This window comes from Mobula hypostoma, chromosome 21 (assembly GCF_963921235.1).
Source record: "Mobula hypostoma chromosome 21, sMobHyp1.1, whole genome shotgun sequence".
Taxonomy (NCBI): Eukaryota; Metazoa; Chordata; class Chondrichthyes; order Myliobatiformes; family Myliobatidae; genus Mobula; species Mobula hypostoma.
In genome coordinates this window covers 3144812-3167285 of record NC_086117.1, presented here as the reverse complement: position 1 = coordinate 3167285, position 22474 = coordinate 3144812, and the positions used below count along the sequence as shown (strand labels likewise).

The 22474-nt window shown below is 42.0% G+C and overlaps 1 protein-coding gene across 1 annotated transcript in view; it reads right to left on the bottom strand.

The window, feature by feature from the left end:
• The window catches only part of LOC134359737 (myomegalin-like), a 208087-nt gene that overhangs the window by 144007 nt on the left and 41606 nt on the right, over nucleotides 1–22474 (bottom strand). The window contains exons 5-9 of the mRNA XM_063073309.1: nucleotides 21224–21300; nucleotides 8652–8775; nucleotides 6955–7121; nucleotides 6461–6617; nucleotides 2248–2301 (exon numbers count right to left, since the gene is read on the bottom strand). Coding sequence (XP_062929379.1) covers nucleotides 2248–2301; nucleotides 6461–6617; nucleotides 6955–7121; nucleotides 8652–8775; nucleotides 21224–21300 — 579 coding nt within the window. The remainder of the gene's footprint in view (nucleotides 1–2247; nucleotides 2302–6460; nucleotides 6618–6954; nucleotides 7122–8651; nucleotides 8776–21223; nucleotides 21301–22474) is intronic.

Genomic DNA, 22474 nt, shown 5'->3' with positions numbered 1-22474 from the left:
GAGACACATTCGTGTTTGCTGTCTGTTCTTGATGCACTCACTAAAGCTATGGTTACCATTTTGCTACCTGCACCAAATGCCTTGTCCACAAACCCCTGTCCTGCCACAGACAATATACTCACTGGCTCCTGAATGCTGTGCCAAAACATGCTGTACTGTAGCATATTGCCAGGGCCCACAAGTTCCAGCTGGCTAACTTCAATTACCCAGTTGCAACCAATTACCCAATTAACAGAGGCCCACTTATTGAGAATCACTGAAGCGATAAAAGTTGATTCCAGCACTTTGTGCGTGCACTCTTCTATGCAACAAAATATCCCATTACTCCTTCGCAGTGCTCACATCTGTTAATAATCCAGCTTGGTGAGCGATAGCCTCAGGCACTAAACAAACAACACCGAATAAAAGCAAGCGTATTAATTTGTCTGGTACAAGACAATGTCAAGCAATTGACTCAGATCCAGTGACAGAACGCAGCAACTTAATGTCAAACAGACCAAATGCAAAATAGAGTAGATGCTGGAAAAGAGAAAATTCTGGAAATGCTTGGATAGAGAGTTTACTCATCACTGACCTAGGGATAAACTGACCATTACTCAGCAATGGATTGGCCCAAATAATTGATTGACTGATTAGCTTTGTCACATAGTTAGTGCCAATGTGTTGGATGTGTTGGGAGCAGCCTGCCTTGCTCATGGACAGTTTGTCCCACTCCCATTAGGAAGGAGCCTATGTAGCATCCATACCAGGACCACCAGACTCAAAAAGTTACTTTCCCCAAGCAGCAAGACTGATCAACACCTCCACCTACTAACCCAACCCTCCATACCATAACCAGCACTTCTTTATCATTTTCTGTCAGTCACCTTAGCTGTGTCACTTTAATAGCATACAATTTATATTAGCCATCTTATGCATTCATATCAGTGTTTACTGTGTTCCTTGTCTTACTGTAGTTTTCTTGTGCTGCATCAGATCCAGAATAACAATTTTTTCATTCTCCTCTGTCTTTGCATACTGGAAATTAATCTTGAATCTTGACTAAGCACTGCCATGATTCAGGCACCAGTATAGCATACCCACAACTTACTAACCCTAGCCAGTACAGCTTTGAAATGTGGGAGGGAATCAGAGTACCCGGAGAAAATCCACATGGGCATGAAATGTCTGAACTCCTTACAGGCAGTGACGGGAATTGAACCCTAATCTTACAGCTGCCCGTTGTAAAACGTTATGCTGGGCAGTACGCTACCAGTGCTACCCTTAACTGGGGTGCTGCAGGAGGACTAAAGATGTGGCAAGACAGAGTCGTAAGAAGTACAGATTCATTATCTCATCACAGCATGCACACACACACACATCAACCTTTTAATGCACAGGGGCTGCTTGGGTAATATTAGATTGTTCTCCCTCAAGCAATGGAGGCTGAGGTGGTTTCTAAAATTGAGAGGCAAAGATAAGTAGACATTCAGAATTCTTTTCCTAGGTTACAAATGTCAAACATCAGAGGGCATGTTTTAACGTTAGAGGAAGGAAGTATAAAGGTGACATGAGGGGCAAGGGATTAGTTTAAAAAAAACAGGAGATAGGTAGGAGAGATTTTTCTTTTTGATTTGCAGTTTGTGTCTCTTGCACATTGCTTGTTTGTCCAACCTGTTAGATGTGGTCTTTCACGGATTCTATTGTGTTTTTTTGTATTTACTGTGATTGCCAGCAGGAAAATGATTGTATATGGTGACATAAATATACTTTGTTAATAAATTTACTTTTTATGCATCAGTGGGCAGTTTGGTGGAGTCTATAAGAGGCTTTCTGATGGAGACATAAATATGAAGGGAATGGAGGGATATGGATGATACCCAAGAGGACATTCTTATGTTGGCATCAAGATCAGCACACATTGTGAGCCAAATGGTCTGTCCAGCGCTGTGGTGTCCTATGTTCCACGATTACTCTCCACTGATGCTTTATGACCTGAGTTAAATGTCAAATCCCATGATCAGACAATAGCACTTCACCAGATTTACACTTGAAGGGAAAAAAAAGACAGATTTTGAGCAGGATCGCAGAAATAAATCTCTTCTTTCGAAGAAGTAAATCTCATCAGTTGAAGACAAAAGAATTTAATCAGAAAACCTGCCAAAGCTACAGGAAAGCATCAATAACATGCACGCTCTCCACTTCAAATGTACATTAAAAATTGATTTTTTTTTTTGCATCAATTATAATGCAGGGAAGGAAAATTACCTGCATTTCCTTCTCAAAACGATTTCTCTCATTTCCAAGTTCACGTCGGAGGGCCTGTTTGAGAAAGGAAGTTGAAGGTATACAAAAAAAGGAATAAAATTACCTGTAACATTTCAGTTACAACTTTTATGTACCATTATTACATTTAACTAGTGCTCCAAACAAAAGGCAGTTACTTGCCAGAATATTGCCACTATTCATAACAGGAGTCTTAATAACTTACTGATTGATAATTTCTGAAGTTTAAGCATTTATTCACACAACTCCCTTTATTTGCAGAACAGATTATATACCTATACTGAAAGAAAGTAAAAGACTGGAATCCAATAAAAGTTACTTACAAATCATAAAAATGTTTATTCCTTTTAAATCAGTACTTTCTTCTACGAACAAAAGAAATTCTTAAAAATGCCCCATATCACAGAACAATTAGCAACTCAGAACTCATCAGCAACTAGGCGCAAAATACAAACTGGAGTTTAGCCAACTTAAGAGCATTGCATTCAGTTCTAGTCAGCTCATTATAGGAAGGATGTGAAAGCTTTAGGGGGTGCAGAGATTCACCAGAATGCTGTTGAGATTAGACAGCATGTTTTATTATGAGGAAAGGTTGAGCGAGCTAGGGCTTATCTAAGGAGCAAAGGGAGGATGAGAGGTAACTTGTTAGAGATGTACATGATAAGAAGCACAGAATGAACAGCCAAAGATTCTTCCCACCCACCCCCCGCCCCCAGATGGTGGAAATAGCTAAAATGAGAGGGCATAATTTTAATGTATTTGGAGGAAAGTATGATTGGGGGTGGGGGGTGGGGAAGAGAATATCAGAAGTAGTGTTTTTTTTTTAAATATATAAAGCATGGCAGGTGCATGGAATGCCCTGCCGGGGTAATGGTAGAGTAAAATAAATTAGGGGGCATTTAAGAAATTTAGATAGGCAGATGCATGACAGAAAAAGGAGGGCGGTATGGGAGGGAAGGGTTAGGTCGATCTTCGAGTGGTTTAAAAGGTTGGCACATTGTGGGCTGAAAGTCCAGTACTGTATTGTTAGGTTCTACAAATGTATATTCTACATTCAAAGAGCAAAGTTCCCCAAATGCAGTGTCAAGAGTGTTCAGACTTTATTGAATAAGGAACATCAGCAAGGTTATGATAATGGCGAGGGGACTAAATAAATATTCAAAAACATACATAGGACACTTTCTGTATGTTGCAGATGAAGACCATTAGGAATCTGCAGCTCGAGTAATGTCCAGATATTACATTGTGTCTGAGTTGGGGGGGGGGCGGGGGAGGGAAGGGGAAGTTCCTGAATACTTCCTTTCAGAAGATAGTTATATGTTTTTCATTGACAAGTTACATGTATTTGGCAAGGAGGGATGATATCAGGGGAAATTAGCAGTTTCTGGAGAGGGGAAATTCAGAAATTGGCAAAGCAATGATGCAGGGATATTAAAATAGGTAAATCCTATCGGAGTCTGTAAGGAAGGCCATAAGATCTGTTCCCATACTGTACTGGTTTATTAAAGTCAGAAAGACAATACAAAAATAAATATACAACTCCAACTCCCAATTAGAGTTATGCAGGGCATGACGAAAAAGGAAACTAGAGGTGAATGTAACAAGGATAATGAAATAATGACAAACTTTAATCTATGTAAACCATCTAACACTATTCAGAATTCATACACAAGGGATGTTTTAATTTATCAGTGTGCAAGGAACCATTGAATGAAGAAACAATTTTAGATCTAGTATTACATAATGAGAAAAGATTAATTGGTGATCTGGTAGAACATTTAGTTTTCAGAAACCGGTGTACAATTCTGGTCACTATACAAGGGCATGGCAGCATTAGCTAGAATACAGGAGAGGTTCATGTGGATATTGTCTAGAATGAAAGGCTTCAGTTACAAAGATTACATAGACTGTGTCTGTACTCACTGGAGCTTAGTCACCTGAGCGGTGACCTTAGAGTTTAGAAAATTATAAATGGCATTGATAGAGTAAATAGTTAATGATTTTTTTCGTTCCCCTCCCCCAGGGTAGGAGAATCTCAAACTAGAGGGAATAGGTTTAAAATCACAGGGAAGAAATTTAGGATCCAAGGGGAAAGCTATGGAACAATCTGCAAGTATGTTAATGAGATATTTGCATCTCTCGCAGGAACTTCTGTTGGATGGCTCTTCACTATTGTGAGATTAATAAACTTCTTATATACATAAACTCCTCAGGTGCAATTACTCAAGTCACCTATGATGTTCTCCTACGGAGTCGTGTATTGGCGGCTCTTCAGTATCGCCATGGGACATAATCCAGGATGTTAAAGTAGGTTCCCTCAATGGAGAACGCCTGTGAGTAACTTTAACATGGGGAGGCTGGTGCACGGATAGACATCACACAGTCCTTGCGAGATTGGGATTAGGGTCCAATGGCATGCAGCTCAACTGGGGACCCTTCACTGTGTCATCATCTTCTGCCAACTCTACTGTTGGGGTCTTCCTCAGGCATGCCCATATAAAGGAATGAAATTCCTGTACAGCATTTCAAGGACTTTCTTCCATTATGTCCAACACTTTTCCATGGACAGAAATCTTCCAGCAGGAGCAAGACTCCGGCAGCTTCCAAGAAACATCTTGGAAGTTTATATGCCAGCCCACCGGGAACTGTTACCTGAATAGATTCTGCAAACGCTGGAAATCCAGAGCAACACACACAAAATGCTGGAGGATATTTCATGCTGAGACAAAACATCAACTGTTTATTCATTTTCATAGATGGTACCTGACCTGCCGAAGTCCACCAGCATTTCGTGCAGGGAGCTGTTATCTTGTGGTTTTCCTTTTAATCATCAATAAGGGTTTTGTCCAGATGATATGAGCTAGTTTCTAAAATCTACTGCTTGTGGTGAAAGGCACAGAAGCAAATTTAAGTTTCTGGCAAGGCTCCCAGTTTCTAAATGAGTAATGTCGAGTCTGCTCATTTTACACTGCTAACTAAAAAATTCCGGCAGGTCTATATTAGATATCAACGTAATTCATCTCCTGAACTAAAAAAAAGCCTAAGAATTGTCCAGATGGAATACATTTCCAGGAAAGCCAAGTAACCTCGAAGAAATGAGTTTATCAGGCAAGTCTCTCATCCAGCTAAGTACAGCAACAGTCTCCACACCAAAATATAGACCATAAAACATAAAGCAGAATTAGGCTATTTGGCCCATCAAGTCTGCCCCACCATTTCATCATGACTAACTTACTTTCCCTCTCAACCCCATTCTCCTCCCTTCTCCCCATTATCTTTGATGTCCCAACTAGTACAACCAAGTACCTTTGATGCCCCAAACTAATCAAGAACCTGTCAAGCGTTGCTTTAAATAGTCTCAATAACTTGGCCTTCGCAGCCATCTGTGGCAATGAATTCCACAGATTCACCACCTGTGGTAAAGAAATTCCACTCTATCTCTGTTCAAAATAGACTTCTCTCTATTCTGTATTCTCAGAAGATGTACAGTTCATTAAAAAATCTACAAAAGATGCAATAATTTTGCATTCTGCATTGTCAGCCCTTTAACTTTAATATTCTAGTCTGGGAGGGTGTTTGATGGCACTGGCCTGTATTCGCTAGAGTTTAAAAGAATGAGGGGAGGGGGGAATCTCATTGAAACCGATCGAATATTAAAAGGCTTAGATAGAGTGGATCTGCAGAGAATATTTCCTATAGTGGGGAAAGTCTAGGACCAGAGGGCACAGCCTCAGAATAGAGGGACATACATTTAGAACAGAGATGAGGATGGATTCCTTTAGCCAGAGTGCAGTGAATCTGTGGAATTCATTGCCAGAACGTTGTAGAGGCCAAGACATTGGGTAGGTTTTAGGGTCTAGATTAGTAAAGGCAGCAAAGATTATGGAAGAAGGCAGGAAAATGGGGTTAAGGAGGTTAATACATCAGCCATGATGAAATGGCAGATGAGACTCAATGGGCCAAATAACCCAATTCTGCTCCCATGACCAAATAGAGTAGAAATTATTGCAGAAAAATAATCTGAAAAAATCAATGCTGAGCCTGGAAGTGAAGTTCTGAACAACACTGCCCAAGTTGAAGGGGAAAAACTGTAACAGACAAACTGTCACACACTTCTCATATTATAGCAATATAAAACACAAAAGCCATGTGCGCTGCTACAGGACACAGTAAGAATAAATAAAGAGGTACTTACTTCAACTTCACCAGTTCTCTTCAGAAGAGTTTCAGTAAGCTCCTGAATTTTATTGGAAGGATCTATGTTACTGCCCTGCTTTTGCATCTTTTCACTTTGAAGCCGATCAATGAGAGCATCTTTGCTTTTTATGGCCTCACTCAGCTGCTCAATTAACCTAACAAAACATTAAACACACAAAAACTGTTCCAGAAGGCAAAGACATTAGAAAACAGCTAGATGCTCTAAATATTATTCCAAAAGATCAGGTTTCTTATAGTGAGAGCTATGCTTTGAATGGAAGAAACACCAACAGCTCATTTAAACCCACTCAATACCTAATTATTCCCTGATGGCTAGGCCCCTATTGCAAAGCAGCAGAGAGGTTCTTTTCACTGTAAATTTGGAAACTGTATTTTCCCCCCAGTAAAACTAGCAATGTATTGTCAAACAACACAAGACAGAATAGAAAGGAATGCACTTTTAAGTTAATAAACAAAATACTAAGCACTGACTGTTCATTGCCCATGACGCTCTTGCATTGTTCAGGGGATGTCGGCAATTCCATACGATCCTGCTTCTTAATTGCCAGAATCTGCTTCTCCAGGTTTATACTCCGAATCTTCTCCTGCTCAGCAATTGCAGCCATCTTTTCCAACTCGGCATGGGCTGTTTTGACATCCTTGTTTTAGAACGAGGAAAGAGAAAGAGAGTTTTTATTTTGCTCTTAGTATGACGGGGTCCTGAATTACCCCAATGAACTGTGCTCAATTACCCCTATGAACTGTGCTTTTGAAAAGAGAGAGTTATTTATCACCGACATGTTGTTTTGAAAAGGAGGGGGGGGCGATGAAGATTAACTTTTGGACTGTCAGTTTAAGGCACAAGAAAAACTGGCTAACTTTTGGATTTCTGCTGAGTTGGAGATGGCACCGAGCAGCTCGTAAGTTGCTATGGTGACTGAAGGCAGCGTTATTTAATGGACAATCGATGTTATGATTTTTTGGCAGCGTGTTGATACTTCTCAAGGACATTTGCCTGCTTGGATTTCTTGCACAGAGAAAGGAAGGAGGAGCTATTTGAATGACAGTTGATACTCAGTACGGTGAGATAAATAGGTGGTCAGATGATATAGACCTCAGGCACATGTTTTGGACACTGAATGAGGTTTGTTGTGCCACAGAAAAAGTGGGTTTTTTGAAAGATCGATCAGGCAGATCGATTAGTGGCTCTTGCAGTGAAAAGGAAAGGGGTTGACTGTTGAGTTGTCCATGTGTCCACCCTCGTCTGGGTGATAGCTCCACCACATTAAACCGGTCCCCTTTGTTGTGGTCACAGTCGGTGATTTTTAAAGGATTTCGGAGGACAATGAGAAGATCGACGGCGTCAGCTCACCTGAAGACTCAAATCTCTCCCTCTCTCTCCATCACTACTCAACTCAATACCATGAACTGAACTTTACTCATCAACGTAAGACTGTATCTTTTTACCCCTAGACTTAAAGCTTGATTTTCATATATATTCCACACTTACTTTTAGATAATCAGTGCTAACCTGTTTGATTTATCTACATTTATATTACTGTATTGCATAATTACTAATAAATATTATTAGGTAATAGCAATACTGGACTCCAAAGTGTTTTTTATTTCTGCTGGTTCTTTATTCCTGTCACGGGGTACATGACATTAGTAACAGCCTGGCTCGCAATCCCCACACCTATCCCAGAAAAAATGCATTTGCATATTTGGGTGGCGTGGTAGCGTAACAATTAGCACACGATACTACAGTGTCACAATAGGGGTTCAATTCTCACCGCAGTCTGTAAGATGCCTGGACATTCTCCAATGACAGCATGGATTTATTCAGTTTCCTCCCAAGGACAAACACGAGAAAATCTGCAGATACCAGAAATCCAAAGCCACACAAAAAGCTGGAGGAACTCACCAGATCAGGCAGCATCAATGGAATAGAGTAAACAGCTGAGGTTTCAAGCAGAGTCCCTTCATGAGGACTCTCTTCCATAGATGCTGCCTGACCTGCTGAGTTCCTCCAGCTTTTTGTGTGTATTGCTTCTTCCCAAAGACATTCAGGTAGGAGGGTTAATTGGTCACACGGGCATAATTGTCAGTGTGGGCTCATTGGGTCAGAAGTTATGTTATTGCATTGCATCCCTAAATAAAATAAAAATTAAATGCAAAACATAACATGCCTCCTCCAAGAGATGGATCTTATCACCCAGAAGCTGCTTTACTTGAAGGACCTCCTTCTGAGCTGCATCTTTCACACGCTGGATTTCTGCATCACTGTTACCAGCCAAGCTCTCTACAGCATTCCTGTTCAAGAAATTTTAAACAGTAAAATAAGTAAAGAACTCCAATTATTTTTGTTAAACTTTTTGAGCAATCATCATATCATAGGTCACAACGTGCAGAGCTAAATGTGAACTGAATTTCTCTTCCAAGTGTCCCAAACTTAGTTTAATAGGACCTAGCCTAACAAATCATCTTCAGAGTTCTTTAGCTAATATGGTATCCGTTTACCCCCCCTCCCCCACACAACTGCATTACCTGCATAAATTCTTTGTACCTGTGAAAGGGTGACTGCTTATAGCCACTCCACATCACAGCCTCACACGTCTCCACACTGGAGACCATCTTTTCCAGAAACAGGGATGTGATGCTGAGGCTTTATAAGGCATTGGTGAGGCCTCACCTTGAGTTTTGTGAGCAGTTTTGGGCTCCCCATCTAATAGATGTGCTGGCATTGGAGAGGTTCAGGGGAGGCTCAAAAGGATGGTTCTAGAAATGGACGGGTTATCATACGAGGAACGTTTGATACTTGTCTGTACTTGTTTGAACTTAGAATGAGGCGAGCGAATCTTATTGAAACTTTTTGAATGTTGAAAGCCCTAGACAGTAGATGTGGAAAGGATGTTGGGGGAGTCTAGGACAAAAAGGTGCAGCCTCAGGGTAGAAGGACGTCCATTTTAAACAGTTGCAGAGGAATTCTTTTAGTCACAGGTTAGTGAATTTGTGGAATTTATTACCACAAGCAGCTGTGGATGCTGGGTTGTTGGGAGTATTTAGGCAGAGCTTGATAGGTTCTTGACAGGAATGGCATCAAGCATTACAGGGAGAAGGCTGGAGAGTGGGGCTGAGGAGGGGAGAAAAGGATCAGCCACAATTAAATGGTGGAGCAGACTCAAAAGGCCAAATGCACTAATTCTGCTATGTCTTATGGTCTTATTCCCAGATGGTATGTTGCCTCCTGCGTGCAAGGGCCTGGGACACCTCAGGTCAAGTCCTCAGCATTCTTAAGTGGGAGGGTGAATAGCTGGAAGTCGTAGTCCACATTGGTACCAATGACATAGGGAGGACGAGTGGCAAGGTTCTGCAAAGGAGTTCAGGGAGTTTGGTCAACATACATCAAAGTTGCTGGTGAACGCAGCAGGCCAAGCAGTATGTTGCTTGAATTTCCAGCATCTGCAGAATTCCTGTTGTTCAGGGAGTTTGGTACCAAGTTAAAAGGCAGGACCTCCAGAGTTGTGATCTCAGGATTGCTACCCATGCCATGTACTAGTGAGCCTAGAACCAGAAAGATTATACAGTTTAATACATTGCGAAGGAGTTGATGTAGGAGGGAGGGTATAAGATTTTCCAATCATAGGGCTCTCTTCCAGGAAAGATGGGACATGTACAGAAGGAACAGTTTGCACATGGACTGGAGGGGGACTAACATCCAACAGGAAGATTTATTAATGCTGCACGGTGGGGTTTAAACTAGAGTTGCAGGAAGATGAGAACCAGAGTGCTAGAACAGTACATGGAGAGATTGTGGAGACAGATGTTGGTAAGACCGCAGGCAAAGTCAGGAATCAAAAGGTCGAACATGGTGTGACTAGTGTCCTGAGCTGTGTATATTTGAATGCAAGTAGTATCATAGGAAAGGCAGCTGAGCTCAGGGGATGGATCAACACCTGGAATTATGACATTGGAGCCGTTAGTGAGACTTGGTTGCAGGGCAGCTCAATATTCTGGGGTTCCACTGTTTTAGATGTGACAGAGCGAGAGGGATTAAAGGAGGAGGGGTGGCATTACTAGTCAGGGAAAATGTCGCAGCAATGATCCATCAGGGCAGACTGGGGAACTCCACTAATGATATGTTATGGGTGGAACTGAGAAATAAGGAGTGACAGCATTAATGGGGTTATATTACAGCTCTAGGGATTTAGGGGAACAAATTTGTAAAGAGATCACAGACTGTTGCAAGAAACACATAGTTGTTACAATAGGTGATTTTAAACTTTCCACATATTGACTGGGAATCCCACACTGTAAAAGGATTAGATGAGACAGAGTTTGTCAGATGTGTTCAGAGAAGTTTCCTTCATCAGTATGTCGAGGTCCCAATGAGAGAGTGAGTGATACTGGATCTGCTATTAGAGAACGAGACAGGTCAGATGACAGCAATTTGTGTAGGGAAACACTTTGCATCTAGTAACCACAATGCCATTAGTTTCAAAGTAAATATACAAAAAGATAAGTAAGGCCTGTGGGTTGAGACTCTAAATTGGAAAAAGGTCAATTTTGATGATATCAGAAATGATCTGGCAAGTGTGGACTGGGAAAGGCTGCTTACTGGCAAAGGTGTACTTGGAAAGTGGGAGGCCTTCGGAAATGAAATTTTGTGCGCACAAATCTTGTATGTGCCTGTCAAAACAAAAGGCAAGGAACCTTGATTTTCAAGAGATAGAGGCTCTGGTTAAGAGGGGGTAAAAAAAAAAGGAGGCCTATACCTGCTATTCACAAGTAGGAACAAATAAGATGCTTATGTAGTACAAGAAATGCAAGAGAACACTTAAGAAAGAAATCAGAAAAGGTAAAAGGAGAAATGAAGTTGCTCTGGCAGACAAGGTGAAGAAGAATCCTAAGGGATTCTACAGATATGTTAAGAGAAAAAGGATATCTAGGGACAAAATTGGTCCTCTGGAAGATCAGAATGGTAATCCATGTGTGGAGCCAAATCAGATGGGGGAAGATGTTAAATGTATTCTTTGCAGCATCCCTATTTACTTGAGAGACAGATACAGAGTCTACAGAAGCAAGGCAAAGTGATATCAACTTCATGGATCCTGTATGGATTACCTAGGTGTTTGCTACCCCGAGGCAAATCAGGGTGATCAAATCCCCAAAGCCTGACAAGGTGTTCTCTCGGACACTAAGGGAGTTAAGTGCAGAAATTGCCGGGGGACCTAGCAGAGATACTTAAAATTTCCTTAGCAAAAGGTGAAGTACCGGAGGATTGGAGGATAGTCAATGTTTTCCCGCTGTTTATAAAAGACTCCAAACAGAAACCAGGAAATTATAGACCTGTGAGTCTGACATCAGTTGTGGGAAAGTTATTGGGAGGTATTCTAAAGGGCTGGATATACAAGTGTTTGAATAGACAGGGAATGATTAAGGATAGTCAACATGGCTTTGTGTATGGTAGGTCATATCTAACCAATCTCGGAGTTTTACGAGGTAGTTACCAGGAAAGTGGGTGAAGGCAAAGTAGTGGATGTTGTCTACATGGACTTTAGTAAGACATTTGACAAGATCCCGCATGGGAGGCTGGTCAAGAAGGTTCAGTTGCTCAGCATTCAAAATGAGGTGGTAAATTGAATTATACATTGGCTTTGTGAGAGAAGCCAGAGAGTGGTAGTAGAGGGTTGCCTCTGACTGGAGGCCTGTGACTAGTGGTGTGCTGCAAGGATCAGTGCTGGGTCCTTTGTTGTCTGTCATCTATATCAACGATCTAGATGATAGTGTGCTTAAGTGGATCAGCACATTTGCAGATGACATCAAGACTGGGAGGTGTAATGGACAGTGAGGAAGGCAACCATGGCTTGCAGAGGGATCCACATCAGCTGGAAAAATAGGTTGGGTTGAAGAATGGCAGATGGAATTTAATGCAGACAAGTGCGAGGTTTTGCACTTCAGTAGGACCAACCAGTATTGGCCTTACAGTGAATGGTAGGGCACTGAGGAGTCTGATAGAAAAGGGATCTGGGAATACAGATACATATTTTGTTGAAAGTGGTGTCACAGGTAGATAGGGTCGTAAAGAAAGCTTTTTGGCACATTGGCCTTCATGAATCAGTGTATCGAGTACAGAAGATGAGATGTTATGTTGAAGTTGAATAAGACATTGGAGGCCAAACCTGCAGTATTGTGTGCAGTTTTGAAAGATGTAAATGAGGTTGAAAGAGAGAAAATTTACAAGGATGTTGCTGGGTCCGGATGACCCAAGTTATAAGGAAAGATTAAACAGGTACAAACTAGAGCGTAGAAGATTATAGGGAGATTTGATGGAGGTATACAAAATTGAGGGGTATAGATAGGATAAATGCAAGCAGGCTTTTTTCACTGAGGTTGGGTGGAACTACAATTAGAGGTCATGGCTTAAAGGTGAAAGGTGAAAAGTTAAGGGGAACGCAAGGGGAAACCTCTTCACTCAGAAGATTGTGAGTGTGTAGAATGAGCTGCCAGCACAAGTGGTGCATGCGAGCTCGATTTCAACGTTTTAGCAGAAGTTTGCATAGGAACATGGATGGTAGGGATACAGAGGGCTAAGGTCCAGCTGCAGGTCATTGGAAGTAGACAGTTTAAGTGGTTTTGGCATGGACTAAATGGGACAACTGACCCGCTTCTGTGCTGTACTTCTCCAACTAAAAATAGCCACACAGCCTGACAAATGCCTGTCTCTACCAAATCAATGAATGAAGTTCTCTATTTCCTGGAACACAAGAGAATGAGGGGTAACCTTACAGAAGTGATTAAAATTATGAGGCATAGATAAGACCATAAAACACAGAATTAGGCCATTCAGCCCATCAAATCTACCTCCACCATTTCATTATGACTGATTTATTATCCCTCTCAATCCCATTCTCCTGCCTTCTCCCCACAATCTTTAACACACTTACTAATAAAGAAATTATCAACCTCCACTAAATATACCCAGTGACTTGGCCTCCAGTCATCCGTGACAATGAATACCATAAGGGTGGATGGTAACATTCTTTTCCCCAGGGTCATCCAAAAACTAAGTATAGGTTTAGGGTGAGAAAGTAAAGATTTAAAATGGACCAACAGGGCAGCTATTAAAAAAAGCTAGAATGGTGACTATATGGAATAAGCTGCCGGGGAAATGGTTGAGGCAGGTATAATTTCAGAAAACTTAGATTGGGACATAATGGGGCAGGGATTGGAGGTATATTGGGTGAATGCTAGAAATTAGACTACTTAGGTGGACAGTGCGGTCAGCACAGACTCAAACCAAAGGTCTCGTGTCCATGCTGCATTGTTCATGACTAAAACAGAAACACCTTTATAACATTTAAACAAACTGATGTGAGGGAATTTTCAAATTCTTATACAACTCTAGTTCACTGTTACTAGTTATTTGTTAACTTGCAGACATGTTTGTTACTGGCACCTTAAAACCAATTGTTTTGAACAGATGAGGCTCGTCAGCTATGGTTGACAGCTCATTTCGGAGAAGGAAAATTCTCGAACTTCCTGTGCCTTGCAGTGAGGCCCACTCACAGGAAGGGCTTCGGGAGTAAATAGAGGAAAAATCCAGAGCTGGAGTCCCTAAGATAGTTGAGTTGAACGCTGACTGCCACTCCTGTGATGCCGCTAGTGCCAAACGTCTCTACCATTCTTTTGGATTCATCAGCTGAATGGGCAACAGCTTGCTCTCCATATTGTACTGCCTGCCTTTCGTATCAACTGATATAGACAGCTAAGACACAACATATGTGGTTGACTCCGACCAACGAACTTCCAGCCCATACAAAATCTTAACCACATGCTCAATTCTTGTGAAAATTCAAATAGCAAAAATACTGCAAAGCTGCTCTGCAGAGCAGTGACAGAGAATCCAAACAAGGTATTAAATTTAATAAAGGTTCCTTTGTTCAGCACAGCATGTAAAACTTCAGAAATTCCAAAGATGTGGGGATTTGCTTTTTGAAAAACTACCAAGTTAATTTCTTTCATATATAGTGGATACTAGTTAAATGGGCCATCGGTTAATCGTGGCAGCCACTTATTTGACACACTATGCGCTTAATTAGGACAGTAGACTGTTGCGGAACAGTTTCTAACTAGCGTCAGTTGCAGGCACATTGTGTGGCCATTAGACAATACTATACTTACAGCAGTTTTTGAAATAGCATCAGTTTGTGTGTTTGTGTTCGATAACAGTGATTTTTGTCATTGATAGTGGGCGAGTAATAAACAGTAAGACAATTCAGAACTGGTTTTGCTCACTGCGGTTTCAAGTGTTCCACCTTGGTGATGCCAGAAAAGGGAGGAGTAAAAATGAAATGATTTCACTATTTCAACAAGTTAGGAACTGTGAAGAATTAAAGTATTGATAATCATCTACAATGCTACAATGAAAATTAAGATTTGGAGGATGCAATCATCAAAAGCACTGTTTGAAGGCATTCCACTATCTGCACTAGGTGTCTACACTGATTTTGTTCACTTCCAGTCAGTCAATCAAAAGAACATGGCAGCATACACTGAATGAATTCTGGATAACTATTAGGAACTAATACAGTTTTATAGTACTACAGTAGTAGCTTTGGTAGTTTTCTAATTTGTTCTGCATTTTAGTCAAATACACAATTTGTTACTCAGCTAAACAATAGTTTGCCTCTTGTTTTAATGCCTTTTTAACTATTTCCATGAAACTTTAGCTAATTGGGGCAGTCACTTCATTGAACCAAAATATACAGGTCCCGATGTGTCCCAAATAACCGGAATCCACTGCACATTGCTTATTGTAATTTATAGTATTTTTATGCATTGCACTGTATTGCTGCTCAAAACAATTTGCACAGCCTGTCAGTGATTATGAACCCAATTCTGATCTACCAAGTCACAAGGTAGTTCATAGCTTATAGAGTTTATTTTTAAATAGCAAAACACATTTCCTCATTTGTGCCACCATGGAGGGACATCAATATCAGGCTAAATTGTGCAACAAGCCAGATTAGTTCAGTCAGTCCAGTAGCAGCACGAAAGCAAACCAGACCAGGCTGTTAGGAACTTGCTGTTGACAAGACCAAAGCGACACAAGCAAAAAAGCCAAATATGAGCATTCCCAATGTTCAGAGCTTTTACAGCCCATCAGTCCGCCTCAGAATCACAGGAAGCTGACAGCCCATTTCTCTAGTGGCAGTTGTAAAAGAGCTTCCAACTCTAATTCCACCACCAAGACTGTAGCCATCCAAGTCCTGCTTTCTAACTCTGATTCAAAAGCATTTTGTCACTTTCAGAAGAGTTTCCAAATAGCTCAGAAAAAGGGAAATATATCAACACCACCAAGTGTTGACAAAGCAGAACTAGTCTCAGCACTGCAAAGCCGCAGAGCAAATCTGGCTGAACAATATGGCTGTGGGTTTAGCTGCATGACACACATTCAAGCAGGAAGTAACTACATAAGACCATAAAACCATAAGACAAAGCAGCAGAAGTAGGCCATTTGGCCCATCGAGTCTGCTCCACCATTTTATCATGAGCTGATCCATTTTCTCCTATTTAGTCCCACTCCCCCGCCTTCTCGCCATAACCTTTGATGCCCTGGCTGCTCAGATACCTATCAATCTCTGCCTTAAATACACCCAATGACTTGGCCTCCACTGCTGCCCGTGGCAACAAATTCCATAGATTCACCACCCTCTGACTAAAAAAATTTCTTCGCATTTCTGTTCTGAATGGGCGCCCTTCAATCCTTAAGTCATGCCCTCTCGTACTAGACTCCCCCATCATGGGAAACAACTTTGCCACATCCACTCTGTCCATGCCTTTCAGCATTCGAAATGTTTCTATGAGGTCTCCCCTCATTCTTCTAAACTCCAATGAATACAGTCCACGAGCGGACAAACATTCCTCATATGTTAACCCTCTCATTCCCGGAATCATTCTAGTGAATCTTCTCTGTACCCTCTCCGACGTCAGCACATCCTTTCTTAAATAAGGAGACCAAAACTGCCCACAGTACTCCAAGTGAGGTCTCACCAGTGCCTTATAGAGCCTCAACATCACATCCCTGCACCCATACTCCATTCCTCTAGAAATGAATGCCAACATTGCATTCGCCTTCTTCACTACTGACTCAACCTGGAGGTTAACTTTAAGGGTATCCTGTACGAGGACTCCCAAGTCCCGTTGCATCTCAGAACTTTGAATTCTTTCCCCATTCAAATAATAGTCTGCCCGTTTATTTTTTCTGCCAAAGTGCACAACCATACAGTTTCCAACATTGTACTTCATTTGCCACTTCTCTGCCCATTGTTCCAATCTATCCAAGTCTCTCTGCAGACTCTCCGTTCCCTCAGCACTACAGGCCCCTCCAACTATCTTCGTATCATCAGCAAATTTAGCCATAAAGCCATCTATTCCATAATCCAAATCGTTGATGTACAATGTAAAAAGAAGCGGCCCCAACACTGATCCCTGTGGAACACCACTGGTAACCAGCAGCCAACCAGAATACGATCCCTTTATTCCCACTCTCTGTTTCTTGCCAATCAGCCAACGCTCTATCCACGTATGTAACTTTCCCGTAATTCCATGGGCTCTTATCTTGTTAAGTAGCCTCATGTGTGGCACCTTGTCAAAGGCCTTCTGAAAATCCAAGTATACAACATCCACTGCATCTCCCTTGTCTAGCCTACTGGTAATTTCCTCAAAAAATTGTAAGAGGTTCGTCAGGCAGAATTTTCCTTTAAGGAATCCATGCTGAGTTCTGCCTATCTTGTCATATACCTCCAGGTACTCTGTAACCTCATCCTTGACAATCGACTCCAACAACTTCCCAACCACCGATGTCAAGCTAACAGGTCTATAATTTCCTTTTTGCTTCCTTGCCCCCTTCTTAAATAGCGGAATGAAATTTGCAATCTTCCAGTCTTCCGGAACCATGCCAGAATCCATCGACTTTTGAATGATCATCGCTAATGCCTCCGCAATCTCCACAGCTACTTCCTTCAGAACACGAGGGTGCATTCCATCTGGCCCAGGAGATTTATCTACCTTTAGCCTATTCAGCTTCCTGAGTACTTTCTCCGTCATAATTGTGACTGCGCACACTTCTCTTCCCTGCCACCCTTGAGTGTCCGGTATACTGCTGATGTCTTCCTCAGTGAAGACTGATGCAAAATACTCGTTCAGTTCCTCTGCCATCTCCTTATCTCCCGTTACAATTTCTCTAGCATCATTTTCTATCGGTCCTATATCTACTCTCACCTGTCGTTTACTCTTTATATACTTGAAAAAGCTTTTAGTATCCTCTTTAATATTATTTGCTGGCTTCCTTTCATAGTTGATCTTTTCTCTCTTAATGACCTTCTTGGTTTCCTTTTGTAAGGTTTTGAAAACTTCCCAATCCTCTGTCTTCCCACTAATTTTTGCTTCCTTGTATGCCCTCTCCTTTGCTTTATCTTTGCTTTAACATCAGATACTAATTAGAACAAAAATTAAACATTCCTTTCTATAGCGACACATCACAGCCCTGGACCAACCTTAAGATCAAAACATGAGACTGATTGCCATAGAACCATAGAAACTACAGCACAGAAACAGGCCCTTTGGCCCTTCTTGGCTGTGCCGAACCATTTTCTGCCTAGTCCCACTGACCTGCACACGGACCATATCCCTCCATACACCTCCCATCCATGGATCTGTCCAAATTATTCTTAAATGTTAAAAAAAGAACCCGCATTTACCACCTCGTCTGGCAGCTCATTCCATAGTCCCACCACTCTCTGTGTGAAGAAGCCCCCCTCTAATGTTCCCTTTAAACTTTTCCCCCCTCACCCTTAACCCATGTCCTCTGGTTTTTTTCTCCCCTTGCCTCAGTGGAAAAAGCCTGCTTGCATTCACTCTATCTATACCCATCATAATTTTATATACTTCTATCAAATCTCCCCGCATTCTTCTATGCTCCAGGGAATAAAGTCCTAACCTATTCAACCTTTCTCTGTAACTGAGTTTCTCAAGTCCCGGCAACATCCTTGTAAACCTTCTCTGCACTCTTTCAACCATATTTATATCCTTCCTGTAATTTGGTGACCAAAACTGAACACAATACTCCAGATTCAGCCTCACCAATGCCTCATCATAACATTCCAGCTCTTATACTCAATACTTCGATTAATAAAGGCCAATGTACCAAAAGCTCTCTTTACGACCCTATCTACCTGTGACGACACTTTTAGGGAATTTTGTATCTGTATTCCCAGATTCCTCTGTTCCACTGCACTCCTCAGTGCCTTACCATTAACCCTGTATGTTCTACCTTGGTTTGTCCTTCCAACGTGCAATACCTCACACTTGTCAGTATTAAACTCCATCTGCCATTTTTCAGCCCATTTTTCCAGATGGTCCAAGTCCCTCTGCAGGCTCTGAAAACCTTCCTCACTGTCTGCTACACCTCCAACCTTTGTATCATCAGCAAACTTGCTGATCCAGTTTACCACATTATCATCCAGATCATTGATATAGATGACAAATAACAATGGACCCAGCACTGATCTCTGGGGCACACCACTAGTCACAGGCCTCCACTCAGAGAAGCAATTCTCTACCACCACTCTCTGGCTTCTTCCATCGAGCCAATGTCTAATCCAATTTACCACCTCTCCATGTATACCTAGCGACTGAATTTTCCTAACTAACCTCCCATGCAGGACCTTGTCAAAGGCCTTACTGAAGTCCGTGTAGACAATACCCACTGCCTTCCCTTCATCCACTTTCCTGGTAACCTCGAAAAACTCCAACAGATTGGTCAAACATGACCTACCACGCACAAAGCCATGTTGACTCTCCCTAATAAGCCCCCGTCTATCCAAATGCTTGTAGATTCTGTCTCTTAGTACTCCTCCCAATAACTTACCTACTACTGATGTTAAACTCACCGGCCTATAATTTCCCGGATTACTTTTCGATCTTTTTTTAAACAACGGAACAACATGAGCCACTCTCCAATCCTCCGGCACTTCACCCGTGGACAGCGACATTTTAAATATTTCTGCCAGGGCCCTGATGGTTTGACATTTAACCAAGAGTGGCAACAATGTGCTTTGTTAAGACCGTCGATGAGCAAAGGAAACTTGCGCTGCAGAAAGGAGGATGGTGTGGCTGTCAAGCTCAAACCATCCTGGCACTCAATTGCCATTGCCGTGCCATTCCAGTGCTCACTTGGTGGAAAACAATCTGGATCAGGACAACATCCCATGCACCATCAATCTACAGGCCATGCCACTTGGAATAGTACTATATATTTTTTGATCAATCAGCTATCATAACTATATCTGCAATGTGCTTGTTATGATAACTGGCTGTATGCTGCTGGCACTGTTTTACATGTTGGCCCCAGAGGAATGCTAACACGAGGAAATCTACAGATGCTGGAATTTCAAGCAACACACATAAAAGTTACTGGTGAATGCAGCAGGCCAGGCAACATCTCTAGGAAGAGGTACAGTTGACGTTTCGGCCCGAGACCCTTCATCAGGACTAACTGAAAGAAGAGCTAGTGAGAGATCTGAAAGTGGGAGGGGGAGGGGGATTTCTGAAGATCCGAAATGATAGGAGAAGACAGGAGGGGGAGGGATGGAGCCAAGAGCTGGACAGTTGATTGGCAAAAAGGATATGAGACAATCATGGGACAGGAGGCCTAGGGAGAAAGAAAGGAGGGTGGGGGGACTTGGAATTAAAATGTGTGGCCACTGGGAGATCCTGCTTTCCCTGGCGGACAGAGTGTAGGTGTTCAGCAAAGCTGTCTCCCAGTCTGCGTTGGGTCTCGCCAATATATAGAAGGCCACATCGGGAGCACCGGACGCAGTATATCACCCCAGCCGACTCACAGGTGAAGTGTCACCTCACCTGGAAGGACTGTCTGGGGCCGTGAATGATGGTAAGGGAGGAAGTGTAAGGGCATGTGTAGCACTTGTTCTGCTTACAAGGATAAGTGCCAGGAGGGAATCTCCAACCTGATGGCATGAACATTGACTTCTCAAACTTCCGCTAATGCCCCACCTCCCCCTCGTACCCCATCTGTTATTTATATACACACATTATTTTTCTCTCTCTCTCCTTTTTCTCCCTCTGTCCCTCTCACTATACCCCTTGCCCATCCTCTGGGCTTCCCCCCACCCTCCTTTCTTTCTCCCTAGGCCTCCTGTCCCATGATCCTCTCATATCCCTTTTGCCAATCAACTGCCCAGCTCTTGGCTCCATCCCTCCCCCTCCTGTCTTCTCCTATCATTTCAGATCTCCCCCTCCCACTTTCAAATCTCTCACTAGCTCTTCCTTCAGTTAGTCCTGACGAAGGGTCTCGGCCTGAAACGTTGACTGTACCTCTTCCTAGAGATGCTGCCTGGCCTGCTGCGTTCACCAGCAACTTTTATGTGTGTTCCCAGAGGAATGCTGTTTTGTTTGACTATATTCATGTATGGTTGAATGACAATTAAACATAAACTGCTCGGGCAGACCATGCAGACAATAAGATTCTAGCATCACGGTATTGCAAAAATTAACATCTTCTGAAGGGAAAGATGTCAACTTAAGATGTTTTCAGAAAAAGATGTTCAAAATATGTCACAGAAAAAAAATTGGCAATTCAAAATAACTAAAACCTGCACATTGCGTAAAGAATTTCCCCAAAAGGAACCATTTAAAAATCCATTTCCACATTTGGCAAAGAATTAGTGGTACTTACGAAGCTTTAACAAGTAGTTCTCGCTTCTCTTTTAATTCATGCTTTAAACTTTCCAATTCAACTTTGAGTTCAATGTTCTGCAAGAAAAAATTTGCCAAATCAAAATTAACAATGCAAACAAAAAACTATAAATATTCACAAGAGGAGCTTAATGAAGAGATACAAGAGATGTTACTAAGGACAGCAAGACTGTTTCTCTGGAATACTAGCTCATCAGTAAACAACAGGAATTCTGCAGATGCTGGAAATTCAAGCAACACACATAAAAGTTGCTGGTGAACGCAGCAGGCCAGACAGCATCTCTAGGAAGAGGTGCAGTCGACGTTTCAGGCCGAGACCCTTCATCAGGACTAACTGAAGGAAGAGTGAGTAAGGGATTTGCAAGTTGGAGGGGGAGGGGGAGATCCAAAATGATAGGAGAAGACAGGAGGGGGAGGGATAGAGCCAAGAGCTGGACAGATGATTGGCAAAAGGGGATACGAGAGGATCATGGGACAGGAGGTCCGGGAAGAAAGACAAGGGGGGGGGGGACCCAGAGGATGGGCAAGAGGTATATTCAGAGGGACAGAGGGAGAAAAAGGAGAGTGAGAGAAAGAATGTGTGTATAAAAATAAGTAACAGATGGGGTACGGGGGGGAGGTGGGGCATTAGCGGAAGTTAGAGAAGTTGATGTTCATGCCATCAGCTTGGAGGCTACCCAGACAGCTCATCAGTATCCTGGCTCATACAAGCATTTAAACTTATATTTTTCTGAGAAGCTTCCATTCAACTGAAAGAAATAATTGCATACCCTTAAAATTCGAAAACTTTCTACAGATGCTGACTGACCTACTGAGTATTTTGTTTTCATTTTGGAATTTCAGCATCTGCAGTTTTTACAAAAAAGTAACTGGCTTTCTAGAGCAAAGCCATTCATATTGACCTAGTCTGCAATGATTACTAAAGTAGAACAGAACATCACAGGAATGAGAAATACAAGATTTAAATAAATGATGCAAGCAAGTTTCAGCACTAAATCAGAACCCAGTCAAGAACTTTACACTCAAAATATACTTCTAGCAAGAACTTGAGCATTTCAGACACTGACATGTGGTAAAATTTGTTGTTTTGCAGCAGTACAGTGTAATACATAAAAATACTGTAAGTAAAATAGGAATATTTAGAAAACAAAAAAAAAGTGCAAAAAGAGTAAAATAGTGAGGTAATGTTAATGGGTTCATGGGCCGATCAGGTTTCCGATGGCGGAGAGGA